At 50.4% G+C, this 15,897-nt stretch overlaps 1 protein-coding gene across 1 annotated transcript in view; it reads right to left on the bottom strand.

Moving 5' to 3' along the window:
- Positions 1 to 914: 914 nt before the first annotated feature.
- adcy5 (adenylate cyclase 5) overlaps positions 915 to 15,897 on the bottom strand; it is a 92,698-nt gene continuing 77,715 nt past the window's right edge. The window contains exons 5-14 of the mRNA XM_035409462.1: positions 13,868 to 13,993; positions 12,079 to 12,195; positions 10,592 to 10,756; positions 9,752 to 9,927; positions 8,766 to 8,780; positions 7,900 to 8,032; positions 6,361 to 6,624; positions 5,515 to 5,719; positions 5,303 to 5,427; positions 915 to 3,766 (exon numbers count right to left, since the gene is read on the bottom strand). Coding sequence (XP_035265353.1) covers positions 3,638 to 3,766; positions 5,303 to 5,427; positions 5,515 to 5,719; positions 6,361 to 6,624; positions 7,900 to 8,032; positions 8,766 to 8,780; positions 9,752 to 9,927; positions 10,592 to 10,756; positions 12,079 to 12,195; positions 13,868 to 13,993 — 1,455 coding nt within the window. The 3' untranslated portion in view covers positions 915 to 3,637. The remainder of the gene's footprint in view (positions 3,767 to 5,302; positions 5,428 to 5,514; positions 5,720 to 6,360; positions 6,625 to 7,899; positions 8,033 to 8,765; positions 8,781 to 9,751; positions 9,928 to 10,591; positions 10,757 to 12,078; positions 12,196 to 13,867; positions 13,994 to 15,897) is intronic.

Genomic DNA, 15,897 nt, shown 5'->3' with positions numbered 1-15,897 from the left:
GTTGCCTTTTTTTTGTGGGCGGGGACCTACTCAAATTGTCAATGTTGGACACCCAATCAACTGTCTTCATCACACTGTTCATTGTGATGCACATTAGAGAGCAGCAGGTGTCCAAAATGAGCACCAAACCCTCATTATAACAAACATACTCATTACTGGAGCACACACTGAGCAGGTTCAGTGGAAAGTCAATTCCTTATTAATCTTCAGTCAATTATCTACAGAGACAAAGAAATGGAACTTTACGGTGTTCATGGAATTACCTTGATCTACATTAATTATCTTTGCTGTGACATCATTAATGTTTCTGATTAAGAGGCGGGGACCAAGAAGATCAACCTCACCATGCAGTCCTTCAGAAAGGAATATTCTTTTTTCTTCTTTTTGTGCATGTCCAAGGAAGATGAATGTAAATTTTCATACTGTGAAAGTATGAAATACAGCGACCTCATATAACATAATATGCACAATATTACAGATGATAATCCTCAGCATGTTTAACATAATTGTTTATTTTGATGTAAAAAAAAAAAAAAAAGAACAACAAGAAAAAAAAACCATCATAGTGTTTTAAAATGGTGGGTGAGTGCAGATGAACAGTAGTCTGTGTTCTGTGCGGTCTGCATTTACAGATCTGCCCCTATAAAAACACGCCAGGGTCTTCCTCTGTTTCTGACACACATCCCACTGAGAGCACGATCAGAACGCATCCTTCATAAAATACAGGAGAGAGGGAGAGCAGGGCAGTCCATGTGCACACTGCCTGCACCCTCTCCCCAAACAGCAATGACCCACCCACGGGAAATCAACTCATATTTGTGTATATTCAGATTTAAGAAAAGGGGAAATTAAACTTAAAACTCCCGTATTTAATGTTGTTTGGGGGGGGGGTGGTAAAAAAAATCTTTTTTAAAACTCCAGCCTTATTACATCCCTGCCACTGTACCGTTTCGCTGTGTCAGCGTTATTAACGTTTGTGTGGTTAGTGTCGGACAGGAAGCTACGCTGCACTGCTGTGCACCAGAAAGAACACGATTCACTTCATAACATCAGCAACACATTCCATTCACAGCGAGAAAATGAGCAAGAAAAAAACGAAACAATATGGCAACAAGAAAAGCTTCGGTGCCGATACCTTCCAGAAAGTGAAATAGCAAGGTGACAAAGAGTGATTTTGAAAGCATGGCAGGCCAACATTTTTAACAGAATGAGAAGCCACTAAAATGTTTTTGTTTTTTTGGTATAGTCAAACTGCTTTGAACCTGCCCACATTCCCGTACCTTCACATCTATGCAATTAATATTTCCTTTTGGAATGTGAGACAGCAACCAATGAACCATCATCGCCAACAAAACATGTCTGGACATGTTTTAAAAGATAACACAGCCACATAAATGTGATTCCGTTAAAAAGGGAGAAAAATAAGGTCAAATAAATGCCAACAATGAAACTGACCCTTATAAAAAAACTAAAACCAAATGATGTTTCAAATTCGTCAAGATGTACCTTCAGGTATTTAAAAAGTGCTCGACTCATGTGTAATTTTATGCACATATGACAGACTAGTGTTAAAAAAAAGGCAAACCAACCCACCGCAGGGTCCTGCAGAGCCAGCGTCTGCTGGCTTTCACACACAACGCAGCTGGTTACCAAACAAACTCCCCTGACCTGGGTTCTTGGGTCTAAACTGGTTCCTGATTTTAAGGTGAATACAAAACAAACAAAAAAAAAACCCCAGCGTACCCCTACGGCCTTCTGGGGCTTGTATTCTTCACACAGCTGCTGGACAGAGGTCACACACGACAGTGGCAACACGCGATACGATTTTTTAAGATGGGTTCCCTATCTTGGCACATCAAAAAAATAAATATTCTTTATATTCTCTATTTCATATTTGACCACATATTGACATATCACGTTTGTTTTTCTTCCCCGTGCAGGTGGACTGCACGTGGGGCCTTGTTTTGCAGGATTGTAACACTGATGCATAAAATGGGCTGATTCAAGGCTACAGGACCGGAGCTTTGGGGGGGGGGGGGGGGGGTATGGGGGGGGTCCGCAGAAAGGCCTCTTTCTGGAGAAGTTTGCACATTCATCGGGTCGTACCATCTGATCCACCTGTGGGGGGGTCTGGGGGTGGACCTACAGCGCAGTGCAAATAAAACAGCTTTGATTAAGAGTCAACCCCCCCCCCCGAAACAGGGCCTGGCTAGGGAACCCCAGCGAACGCCCGTAAGACACGCAGAAGCAACCGGAACCGGAACCGACACCGCGATCGACTCGCCGGGTCTGATTCCGCACGTCTGCATTTCGATTCGCTGTCGTTCTCATCGCCCCCGGCAACAGCAGCAGTCTGAAGGAGCCGCAGTCCAAAATAAACGTTTTCTTTAAAAAGCACATTCAAGCTGACAGGGGGAGGTCCTGTGCTCACTCTGAGACTGCTTCATACACCCCCCCCCCCCCAAAAAAAATGGACCACCACCCCCCCCCTCCTCAAAATAACACAGCAATGATTGCAATACAATTCTGTCACCTATGTACATCCAAATACACACTGGTGCTTATACAATTCTCTCTACTATATTATTGTACAAAATATAGAATCTCAAATATCTGCTAGATTTTGTTTTTGGAGTCAAAATACAAAATAACAAAAAAAACAAAAAAAAATAAAAAATACAAAAAGAAGCTTCTTTACATCGACTTTTTTTTGTATCTGAAAGTGTCTTCAGTTTGCGTGTGGGGGAGGGGGGCTGTGAAAGAGTGCGGGACAGCCCGGTTTAAACCGGTGACTCAGACCCCCGACTGGGTCCACACCGGCTACTCCTCCTCCACCCCGAGCACAAGCGTGTTTGTGTCTGACGGTAAAACGCTGAGCCCAGGAGAGTGGTTCACAACGGGCTGATGACGTCTGAGACACCGTGCGCCATTTTGTTTAAGAGTAGGCCTGCACCCACACACACCCACACACACACACACACACACGCGGATTTGACATCGCGGTTACTGTACCACCCGACAGCGTACAAAGAGGACGAGACTGTGTGTACACGGACCATTTGCATATACACACACACACTGTTCTGCGTGTGTATGTGCGTCTCACGGTCCTTCCTGCAGGCTTCCTCCTGCGGCGGGAAGCGTTTGAGGGAAAATGGCGGAGCGCCTCCCTGCGTCTAGCGCTGCGTTTGAAGATCGGCCCGAGACCGACGGGGAGCATCGATTTCCTCTCTCGTCTGTAGAAACCGAGGAAACGTGCGAGGGTTTATCAGTTTGCCAGCCTGTGTGTGTGTGTGTGTGCGCGTGTGTCTGTGTGTGCGCGTGTGTGGTGTGTGTGCGCGTGTGTGTGTGCGCGCGTGCGTCTGTGCAGCAAGTCTGTAGAATTTCTTTGGTCTCTTCAGATAACCTGGCCACGCCCCCATCGGTGTCCCGCCTCAGCAGAGGGGCGGGGCCTCCTTCCTTCCTGATCCAACGATTGGCAGGTCACTGCGGTTAGAGGGGTGTTACCCAAGTGTCACGGGGGCGGAGCATGCCTGTGTCAGTCACACAGCCTCCTCCAGGTCCCAGCGCCAGATAGGTCCCTGGCCTGCTCCGCCATCGGAGCCACGCCCACAGAACGCCGACGTCCAATCGGGTGTTAGCTGCTGGGCGGACCCCCGTTCAGGAAGTAAGTCATCATTTCGCCTTTACCTTTGACCTTCACCACGCCGCGGCACTCCAGCGTGTAGTTATAGGAGTTCAGTACCTGGTACAGGTCCGTGGTCACCTGACAGAGAGAGGTTAGCATGCAAGGCATGAGGACACGTTCAATCAAATTCCGTCTCAGTGGAATGATGCATTCATTTACACAATCATATCCAGAAGGTTTTTACAAGCGTCTTTTGACCAGTAATGGCAGGTAACTCTACTTGCATCCAAAATTGTGATATTTAGCATTTGGTAAATAATTAGTAGTCCCTGAGGAACTGAACGGCCTGCCTCACATTCACATGCTGCAATACAAGATCTCAAATTATGTGATGATTCACACTTGATAGCGCTTTAAAAAGAAAATCTTTTGAAATCTATTGGAATAGTCCAATTCGCAAAATTGGGCTACCTGGAAGATGGAATTGCAGGGGTGTTCAGGGGTGTTCTGTGTTCAAGCAGTACATTTAGCATCTTAGCCTCTTACTTTTAAAATAATTTGTGCTTACACAGACAGACGCTTGTAGGGAATCTTGGCAGCGAATAACAGTATTTAATGTCTTTTAGTCGCAGCCATTGAGAAAAAAAGCATCAGCACACAGTCATTGCTAATAGACTTGATTCTAAATCACCTACAGAAAGCAATTTAGCTTGAAAAATGGACATATTTCATTAGCTGTAAAAGCAAAAGGAATGAATTAATCTTCTTTAGATTTGGAAACTTCCCACTGCTTTTCAAGGACAGTGAGAAGTTGGACTTTCTATGACTTTTTCCCCCATGCCACTCGATAACGCTTACAATGATATTCAAAGAGAAAGGCTGGACCTCCACACTCCTAAATAAAACAGAACTGCCAACATGAGAGTGTGTGCTTATGTGTGTGTGTGTCTGTGTGTGCGTGCATATATGTGTGTGTCTATGCGTGCGTGCAAGTGTGTGTGCGTGTGTGCATGCATGTGAGTGTGTGTGCTAGTGTGCGTGTGTGTGAGTATATGCGTATATGTGCGCGTGTGTGTGAGTGTGTGTGTATGTGTGCGTGTGTATATGTGCTCGCGCAAGTGTGTGTATTTGTCTGTGCGTGTGCGCACACGTGTGTGTGTATGTGTGTGTGTACGCAGGTGTGTGTGTGTGTGTGTACACAGGTGTATGTGTGTGTATATGTACGCAGGTGTGTGTGTGTGTACAGGTGTGTATGTGTGTGTGTACAGGTGTATGTGTGTGTATATGTACGCAGGTGTGTGTGTGTGTACAGGTGTGTATGTGTGTGTGTGTGTGTACAGGTGTGTATGTGTGTGTGTGTGTGTACAGGTGTGTATGTGTGTGTGTGTGTGTACAGGTGTGTATGTGTGTATGTGTGTGTGTATGTGTGTGTGTGTGTGTGTGTACACAGGTGTGTATGTGTGTGTGTACAGGTGTGTGTGTATGTGTGTGTATATGTACACAGGTGTGTATGTGTGTATGTACAGGTGTGTATGTGTGTGTGTACAGGTGTGTATGAGTGTGTATATGTACACAGGTGTGTGTGTATGTACAGGTGTGTGTATGTACAGGTGTGTATGTGTATGTACAGGTGTATGTACAGGTGTGTATGTGTGTGTATGTACAGGTGTGTACCTGTATGCGCTCCGGGACGCCGGTGCTGTCCATGCGGCTCGCCACGTTCACCGTGTTCCCCCAGATGTCGTACTGCGGCTTCCGCGCCCCGATGACGCCCGCCACCACGGGGCCCATGTTCAGCCCTGCGGACGCACGGACAGACACACGGTCAGCGAGGCTCCGCCCCCACGCGCGGCTCCCAGCCAATCGGGGGGCCCTCCCTCCCTCACCTATCTTCATCTTGAAGTTGTTGAAGGAGTGCTCGTTGATGTACTTCATCTGGTCCATGAGCCGCATGGCGTAGTCGGCCAGCGCGCGGATGTGCGTGCGCCCCGCCCGGTCGTACGTGGAGTCGTTCAGGCCCGACGCCGCCATGTACGTGCTGCCGATGGTCTTTATCTTCTCCAGCTGCCGGAACTGGTCCTCGCTGATGATCTGGAGAGGGGAGGGAGGGGTGGGGGTGGGGGAGAGAGGGAGGACGAGGAGAGAGGGGATGGAGAGAGAGAAGGGGGAGGTGAGGAAGGGAGGGGGAGGAGAGAGAGACAGAGGGAAGAGAATGGGAAGAGAGGGAATAGACAGTGAGAGAAAGAGAAGGGGGAAGCGAGGAGGAGTGAGGAAGTGGGGGAGATAAGTCAGTCTGACTGAGCGCTGGGGAGAACCTGACTGAAGAGAAACTGATTGTACATGAGCAGTTCAGGCTATGGAACAGAATGCAGACACACAGCTGTACACACAGACACACACAGACACACAGACACACACACACAGACACACACAGCGATACACAAGGCGCTACGCGCAGCGCTACACACACAGACACACACAGACAGACACACACACGCAGACACACACAGACACACACACACAGACACACACAGACACACAGCTGTACACACAGTGCTACACAAGGCGCTATGCGCAGCGCTACACACACACAGACACACACACACACACACACACAGACACACAGTGCTACATGCAGACACACACACACACACACACTCACACACACACACACACACACACAGACAGACACACACACGCAGCGCTACACAGGGCGCTACGCGCGGCGCTACCTCGTCGAAGTCGGCGATGATCTCGTTGAGCAGCCTCAGGCACTCCACGCCCTCGTTGTTGGCCTCCAGCTCCACGTAGAACTCGGAGAAGTTGCTGATGGAGGCGAACATGACGGCCACGCACTCGCAGGACTGGTAGTACAGCTCGTCGTTGCGCCGCTCCCGCGCCAGGAAGTGCGCCGCCACGTCCTTGGGCAGGATGTTGTGCAGCAGGCGCCGGTTGTAGGCCTGCAGCTCCTCCATCTCCTCCTTCTCCTCCGTGGCCTGTGGGGGGGGGGGGGGGGGGGGGAGGTTAGCATGTCAGTCAAGCACAGCCCATCTGGAGCTCCTCCATCTCCTCCTTCTCCTCTGTGGCCTGTGTTGGGGGGGGGGGGGGGGGGGGGTCAGCATGTCAGTCAAGCACAGCCCATCTGGAGCTCCTCCATCTCCTCCATGGCCTGTGTGTTTGGAGGGGGGGGGGGAGGGAGGTCAGCATGTCTGTCAAACAAGTGCCCCGCCTCTCTGCCGTGGTACTTCGCTCCTGATTGGCTGGGCTTGGTAGAACCCGTGTTCCGCAGAGCTATGATGCAACAACAGGCTCCTCCCTTGGGAACGCTTGGCACAGGTTTGCTGTTGACGTCTCATTTCACACCCGTTAATGACAGAGTGTTTAATGGCTGAGCGCCATGTTTTTCATGAACATGAACGTGAACACTCACTGGCCTTCCATGACTAAACACAAAGCTCAGCACATCACACTTAAGATTTTACCATTTTACATGATTTCATATGAAGCGGTGGTGAACGTATTTCATTATGAACTTCTACTCAGCAGGAAATAAGACCCTTTCTGAGATTCAACCCCTTATTTAAAGTAAACAAATCCTGAAAAACTGAACAACGAATAATCCAGAATGTCAGGGTGTACAAGGACCTCTTTTAATCAGGTGTATTCTATGGCATTAAAAACCCCTTATGATTCAGTCTGAACGGCTATTCAAGTTCAGTCATGAAAGGTTTAAATAAGTCCTCTGCACACAAGCAGAAAGGTAAGGACCTGAAAGAAATGGCTCTCAGCTCTAAATCGCAATCCAATATCCCCCATCCCCGGCCTTTTTATGAGATTTATTTCAGGCGATGTCATTACACTGAAACCTACACAGCGAGAGGAAAATAGCACCTGAGAGTCTGTCTTAATCTACCTTCACCTTGTGCAACGGAATATTTCTAGTGTACCCCAAAGGAGCTAAAATTAAGTAGAGATGCCAGGAGGAAGCAGAGATGTCAGGAGGAAGCAGAGATGTCAGGAGGAAGTAGAAATGTCAGGAGAAAGTAGAGATGTCAGGAGAAAGTAGAGATGCCAGGAGGAAGTAGAGATACCAGGAGGAAGTAGAGATGTCAGGAGGAAGCAGAGATGTCAGGAGAAAGTAGAGATGCCAGGAGGAAGTAGAGATGTCAGGAGAAAGTGGAGATGCTCGGAGGAAGTAGAGAGGTCAGGAGAAAATGGCGAGAAATAATGGGCGGGGCTACTGGGTCTTCGCAGCACACGTGCAGACGTACCTGCAGCTTCCACAGGAAGTCCAGCCGGGCAGTGGACTCCACCTGCTGGGCATGCAGGTAGAGGGCCAGGACGAAGACCGTCAGCACCACGGGCGTCACGATCTTCAGAGGAACTCTCGAGTTCTCTACGGAGCTGCCGTTCAGAGAGAGAGAGAGAGATAAACACCACACACACACGCGCACACACATACACACACAGACACAAACACACAGAGACACACACACACAAACACACACGCGCACACACACACACACACACACACGCACAGAGACACACACACACACACACACGCGCACACACACACACGCACAGACACAAACACACAGAGACACACACACACAAACACACAGGCACACACACACACACACACACACACGCACAGAGACACACACATACACACACACACAGACACACACACACACGCACACGCACACACAAACGCATGCGCACACACACAAACACACACACACGCGCACACACATACACACACACACACGCGCGCAGAGACACATACACACACACGCGCGCGCACACACAGACACACACACGCACAGAGACACACACACACACGCACACACACACACACGCACAGAGACACACACACAAGCACACACACACACACACACAAACACACACGCACAGAGACACACACACACACACACACACACGCACAGAGACACACACACAAACACACACGCACCCACACACACAAACACACACGCACACACACAAACACACACGCACCCACAAACGCATGCGCACACACACAAACACATACACGCACACACACAACAATCTCACTCAACACTAATGCTACCATTACACCAATATGACATTGTGTAGCATGACCAAGAGCTCATCTCACCATGTTCCATTCTCCCTGCAAAGAGAAGACAGAGAGAGAGGAGAGATGGAGAGAGGAGAGAGAGAGAGAGAGAGCATGTCAGAGATTTAAAAGCTACATCCATCCCTGGCTTCATTATGTAAATGGATAAAAACAACAGGAGTTCCTCTTGGAAAAAAAAAAAAAAAAGAACAGGCCAAGGCAGCATCAATCCATTACCGAGGACATCCATTATCATTGACTGCGATGCGCCAGCAGAGTAAAGACTGTGTAATTGAATTAAACGTCTCTGCTTTGCGCCTGCAGAATGAATCTCCGGTCTGTGTGAGGTAACCTTGTGGCAGGATATTAGTCTTTCAGAGAGCAGCCCAGAGGAAGATAAACACATCCACTGATGCTGCCTTCCATCTCTGTCTTACCAGGGGAAAACCGGCAGGTGACGCCTGGCCTATAAGGTCATTCGAGTCATTCAGAGATGCAGATTCAAACACTGCAGGAGTTTCCCATCATGCAGTGCACCAGTGGATCACTGCTGTTTTCAACTCCTGAGGCAAATGTCCCCCCACACCCTGCAGTTCCCGTCTGGTCTACTGCCCCTCCCTCCTCGCTGGCCTGGTGCCACAGCTCCCCGACCCTCCCGCTGCCAGCTCCTACCCTCGGGATGGTAATGATAAAGATAAGTCAGCTGTGTGATGGTATTTACACTTCTGTGTTCAATACTAACTGTTGGTTTGTTTTGCTAACTTTACACATATTGATTATGAACGGGCCTCCTGTGCCTCCTTGGATAAACTGCAATTTTGTGTTCCGGAGACTAACGGCACAGTTCTCTACTTTCGTAGGTCACTCAGGACAAGAGTGCTTGCCAAGTAATTTTCCTAAAATGTAATGCCACTGTTGTGGGAGTAGGGGGTGGAGGTGTGTTGGGGGATTGAGATTGGAGGTGTACTGGGGGGGGGTGGAGGTGAGTTGGGGGGGGGGGGGGGGGGGTTAAGGCGTTGGCTCACATGGCGTTGGCCGTCACCAGCAGGTCCACGTTGTCAAAGAGGCTGACGACGGGCACCTCGAGGATGAGGATGTACAGCAGCTCGATGAAGAGCATGAGGAAGAGCTTCCCAATGCTGCTGATCTGCAGGAAGACTGAGCAGGCCAGCAGACTCAGGAGCACACAGGAGGAGAAGTACTGCAGGGAGGGGGGGGGGAGGGAGAGGGGGGGGGAGAGGGAGGGAGAGAGGAGGAGAGAGAGGGGAGAAGAAGGGAGAGAAAGAGGGGGAGGGAGAGGGATAAAGAGGGAGTGAGTGAGGGAGAAACAGAGATGGAGGATGAGGGAGGAAGAAAGGGAGAGAGAGGGAAAGAAGGGGGGAAGAGAGGGAGGGAGAGAGTGCAGAGAGAGCATTACTTATGGGCAGAGCCTCTATTTGAGAGGTGGCTTGTGGGAGCTTATCTCGTGAGATGGCCTGAGTTTTACTTTATTGTAAAGCAGAATGGGCTCGTACCACAGAAAGCTGTGCTGTGTAGTAAATCACACGGGACTGTACTTTACTAAGACCAGGCAATTCATTTTTGTCCCTTGTAGGGGACATACGTATCTGGTCTTAATCTGAATAACTATATATTCTACTGTGCTGAAGCGTACACTACAGGCGACATTCAGTAAAAACACAATGTGATATTTCTGAAAAATACCTTTACGGCAACTTGTTTTTGACATGACTCCACCAGAGGGGGTGGGGTATACACCGGATGGGGTGGGGTCTACACCAGAAGGGGTGGGGTCTACACCGGATGGGGTGTGGTCTACACCAGAGGGGGTGGGGTCTACACCAGAGGGGGCGGGGTCTACACACCTCAGGAAAGTTGCAGTTGAAGGAGCCGCTCCCGCAGAACCCCTCCAGCGTGTGGAGGGTGTAGTTGAGGGCGGAGTTATGGACGTGGCAGGCGTTGACGCTGCCGCTGCTGACGTTGAACTCCAGGGCCAGGCAGGTGCGGATGTCGCTGGTGCTGCAGGTGAACTGGCGGACGGACACACAGGCAAGAGAGGCACACAGGGAGAGGGGTCAAACTCGGGACGGGACAGGGGCGAGGGGACGGGGTTCACTCATGCAAGTTTTGTTTCATTATCCTTGCTTAGTTATCAGTCTATAACAGCTACTTTACTACATATCGCATGCGTTTACATTTCTTTTTCATTTGCTCCTAATCTTTGGGAAAACAATTATGTTTGCAGACCCGTCTCAGTGTTGCAACCTTCTCAGTGATGAGAGAGCATAGACTTCAAACAATGCTCATTTTCACCAGCTGAGGAGAGCCCTGTGTGTGTGTGTGTGTGTGTGTGTGTGACGCAGGGCCCTGTGTGTGTGTGTGTGTGTGTGTGTGTGCGTGTGTGACGCAGGGCCCTGTGTGTGTGTGTGTGTGTGTGTGAGGCAGCCAGCCCGCAGGTCCCTAAATGACCAGCTGCTTGCTGCTGTACAGCGACACAAACACTTGCGCCAGCTCAAGCTCCCGCTCAGACACGGTGTGCATAACACAACAGGCTGGGGAAGATCAGAGGTGGAAATTCCAGGTTCAGAGAGCACAATTCCTCTCTCGTATTTTGTTCCAGACACCTGGCTGTGCTAATTAGCACAATTCTCCAGCCAGGAGGTAGAGCTAATTAGTAAAAATCAGCTGGCCGAGTTCACGGGCGGAAGAAACACATGGCGGGACTTTGCCTTTCTGACCCCCGCACTCTCCACCTCTGGGGAAGATCCGCACGCTGCGGCGAACAGGACGACCGCTCGGCCAGGAGCCCCCGCAACACTTCACCGTGTCAGTAAGGTGTTTAACGCAGGCGGCGCTGTACCTGTCAGGCCGGAAACATAACCTGCGCGAGCATGCGAACGCAAAGCTGACACACTGCAAACGCACGGCCCGGTTCTACATAATCAGAGTGCGTTCTTATCCCCCTGTGGAGCCAATAACGACCTGAGTCCTCAAGGGGGCGATACAGAGCAGCTGTGAAAAGACTGAGCGGAAAAAAGCACTAATTGCAGAAGACTGCTTCATCCCGTTGCTGCCTGCTATAGCGCCCCCTCGCTGTGACGCTCGACACTGCAGCTCGCACTTTGCGTTGGGTTAAGACTTTCAGGTGACACATTTTAGAATGCAACAATGCGTGAAACCAACTTTGCGTACCAGGAAGTGACTGCGTACCAGGAAGTGACTGCGTACCAAGAAGTGACTGCGTACCAGGAAGTGACTGTGTTTGCATACTTCCTTTTGTGAAAGCATGTTTCGGGCCTTAGGTGTTTAAGGATGGGGACACTGTAACAGGCGAGACGAGGCGGGAACTCACAATGTTGATGAAGGCGGACAGAAAGACCAGGATGATGGTGAAGACTCCCACCAGCGTGCTGTTGATCCTGGACTGGACGATCTTTTTAGAAAGCGTCTGCAGAGGCACTGGGAACAGCTGGGAGGAGAAGAGAGGCAAACTGGTTTATACCGGTTTATACTGGTGATCAACCGACAACTCAGACTCTTCATTTGCCTGGTCAGTCAGCAGGAAGTCAATTTGATTTTGGTCCCAAGTTGGATCACTGCAGTAACTAGAAAGCAAAAAAGTAAAGTTCTAATTTCGCAACTGTTTCCATATCAGGCTATATAAAATTTAAGGGCTGCCCACAATCTCCCGCGAGTAATCAAATTTTGTCTAAATGAGTGTGTCGCACAGTAATAAGACATTATAACTGAAATCCCTCGCAGGCTATTTGCTTATAGAACAAACTCACAAACTCTTCACTAATTTAAGTTTATGGCGTTTCCCTGTATATGCCAGCAGTGGTGCTGTGGCGGTGGTGCAAAACCACCAGAACGGCCCAATCAGCGGAAGGGAACGCTGCGTCTGCACCCAGACGAGGGAGTCATAGCAACACACCGTCTGCTTCCGCCCCGTGTGGAACTACAGCGCCACCGTGTGGAGCTACAGTGCCACTGCGTGGAACTACAGCGCCATCGTGTGGTCTCACGGTCAACCAGCAGGGCTTGTAACCTGAAGGCTGGAGCATGATTCCAAAATGGCGGCCCAGTGATCTCATCCCCTGTCGTTAGCGGCCGTTGCCCACGGTGACCCTCCAGGGGAACCCTTATCGAAGCAAAGCTTGGTGGTTGCCTGGGCGACGCAGTGTAATGCACAACAGATTCCTTCTGAAGCTCCCTCAGCTCCTGCACCCCCCCCCCCCCCTCAAAGACCGAGGGGAACAGCCCCCCCCCACCCCCCTCGCCCCCCCTCGGTGAACAATGCCCACTTGAGCCAGCCGGATTAACAGCACTGCACACAGAGTGGACACACTTGCTTCTCTAATCCTTTTGGGAGGGGTGGGGGAGGGTGGGGGCTAGGGGCACAGCTCAATATGGCACGACAGTGAAAAGTGTACAAAACACCAACAGCGAGGTCTGGAACCGGCCCCAGAACCCCCCCCCCCCCCAAATAATCGCTGTGCAGATGTGGGGGAGGGGGGGGGGGGGCTGGTGCTAAACCAGGAGGAAAAATGGAGAGTTTCAACAACAAAAAAACAGCCCCGTAATTTTGGAGAATGTATACGCAGGAAAGACTTCACAAAGGTGAAATACAGGGCCATCAAAAACAGCCGAAGACCGAAGGCTCGATATTGCAAAAGAAACATCGCAGTCACCTGAAAATGTATTTTAATCAGCAGGAAAAGTTATTGAATTTTTTACCTGTATTGTAAAAAGAGCAGGACTTGAACCAGACCATGTAATCCGGCATAAACATAATGAGGAACAAGGAAGCCATCATGGAACTCTGTACCACATGACCTGGGAAGCACTGCATTTCCACCAATCACTTCGCACCACTCAAATGATGCTACAAACAGGTCTCCTTGGTTTCACATTGCCCCAGTAAACAACGCCCACTCTGAGCTGTTCTGCCGGTTACTGCGCCATTGTAGCACTGCCTACGATGTGCCCTGCTCTTCTGGGGTAAAGACACACCGCCGTGGCATTCTGGGAAATGTAGTTCTGAGTTCTTCAGGGTTTCGCTTTGGGGCTACTTAGATATTCTCATGTTCTGTGGTGTAACAAACAGAGAGAGGAGGAAGAGGAGGAAGAGGAGGACTCACCCGGAAGCAGGAGTACACCGCTGTGACGAACATCACCGCGAGCAGCAGAATCAGACAGGTCACATAGAATCCCACCATCAGAGTGGAGCTGAGAGAGAGAGAGAGAGAGAGATATGAGTGAGAGAGAGAGATATGAGATATACATATATATATATAGAGAGAGAGAGATGAGAGAGAGAGGTATGAGAGAGGGAGAGATATATGAGATATACATATATATATATAGAGAGAGAGAGATGAGAGAGAGAGGTATGAGAGAGGGAGAGAAAGAGAGATATGAGAGGGACAACAGAGAAAGAAAGAGTGGCGTGAGCAATCAGACAGAAAAAGGAAGAGGAGGAGAAGGCAGAGCGAGCAGTGAAGGACAGAGATGAGAGAGAGAGCTACAGTAACACCAGAGCAAGGAGAAAAAAAGGTGACTGCGAGGGCAATATAGAGGGAGAGAGAAAAAACGAGTGAAGAGAGAGAGACACAATGAAATATGTGGAAAGAGAGGCGTGGGGTGTGAAGAAAGGGATGATGAAGGGGAGGGGGGGGTGAGCGGGGGCGGCGGGGTTGGCGGCGGCGGCGACGGTGTTGGCGGCTCTCGGCGCTTCTCCATCACGCCGCTGACAGAAATACCGCCGCGGCGGGGTGACAGGAAGCTCCGTAACCTTCGCCGTCCGCAGCGTTCGCGCCGCCGCCGCCGCCTGCCTTTCGCCGCGTTTTTATCGGGCCGGGCGGAGAGACGGCGGCTCATCTGTATTCTCCCAGCTCGCGCTCCTGCGCGCCTCCCAACAGTAAACAAACATCAGCTCAGTACTCAGTTCAGTGTCCGCGCTGCACAGCGCCAAGCGGAGCCGGGCCTGGAGCCAGAGCTGTCCCGGTCCCGGCAGGGATCTGGGATCAGGGGTCCGGCTCCGGCGGGAACGGGAGGTTTCACTCCCAGCACCGGACTTCCCAAAAAAAAAAAACCCGTCCGCTTTCAACCCACACAAGAGTCTGAAGCCGAGAGTTTCCCCAACTGTCCTCGTAACGTCACCGTGACGTCTAAGGTCATTACGACACAAACACAACGTTGTTTCGGGCACTCTGTTTAATTTAAGCTAAAGGACATGCGTGCATGTTATTTTGAGAGCCAAGGTAAGCCTATATAAAGTTTGGACAATTGCCCACTGATCCATGTCATTCTAATGTGGATTGAAGTTACTCCATTGTGTTATAGAGTTATTTAAGGAATCACGGTTTTAGTTCCCATAGCAACTACAGAGATGCTTCTGGAATTCCTGCTAGCCTGATAACGTACAGTAAGTTTCAATTCGACCTCCACAAATACACCTAAGAGACACTGATGCAACAGCAGCGTATGTTAGATGGTTAGATCTGTGTTTTCACATATATGGCCTTATCTGAACTGAAATATATGTAGACGACGCTCTCCTTCAGGTGTACGCTGAAGGACGAGATAAAGAGGTCTCACTCAGCACGCGAGTATTCGCCCGTCTGCTGTGTGCGTGAGCAAGGGGGGAGGGGCGGAGCCATGTGACAGAGACGAGGGGGTAAGGCTCTTACCGCAGAACCACACCCTTACTGCAGAACCACGTCCTTACCACAGAACCACACCCTTACGGCAGAACCACACCCTTACGCCAGAACCACACCCTTACCGCAGAACCACACCCTTACTGCAGAACCACACCCTTACTGCAGAACCACACCCTTACCGCGGAACCACATCCTTACCGCAGAACACACCCTTACCGCAGAACCACGCCCTTACCGCAGAACCACGCCCTTACCGCAGAACCACGCCCTTACCGCAGAACCACACCATTACCGCAGAACCACACCCTTACCGCAGAACCACGCCCTTACTGCGGAAGCACGCCCTTACCGCGGAACCACACCCTTACCGCAGAACCACGCCCTTACCGCAGAACCACACCCTTACTGCAGAACCACGCCCTTACCGCGGAACCACACCCTTACCGCAGAACCACACCCTTACTGCAGAACCACGCCCTTACTGCAGAACCACACCCTTACCGCAG

The sequence above is a fragment of the Anguilla anguilla genome, chromosome 3 (assembly GCF_013347855.1).
Source record: "Anguilla anguilla isolate fAngAng1 chromosome 3, fAngAng1.pri, whole genome shotgun sequence".
NCBI lineage: Eukaryota > Metazoa > Chordata > Actinopteri > Anguilliformes > Anguillidae > Anguilla > Anguilla anguilla.
This window is presented reverse-complemented; position numbering and strand designations above follow the sequence as displayed.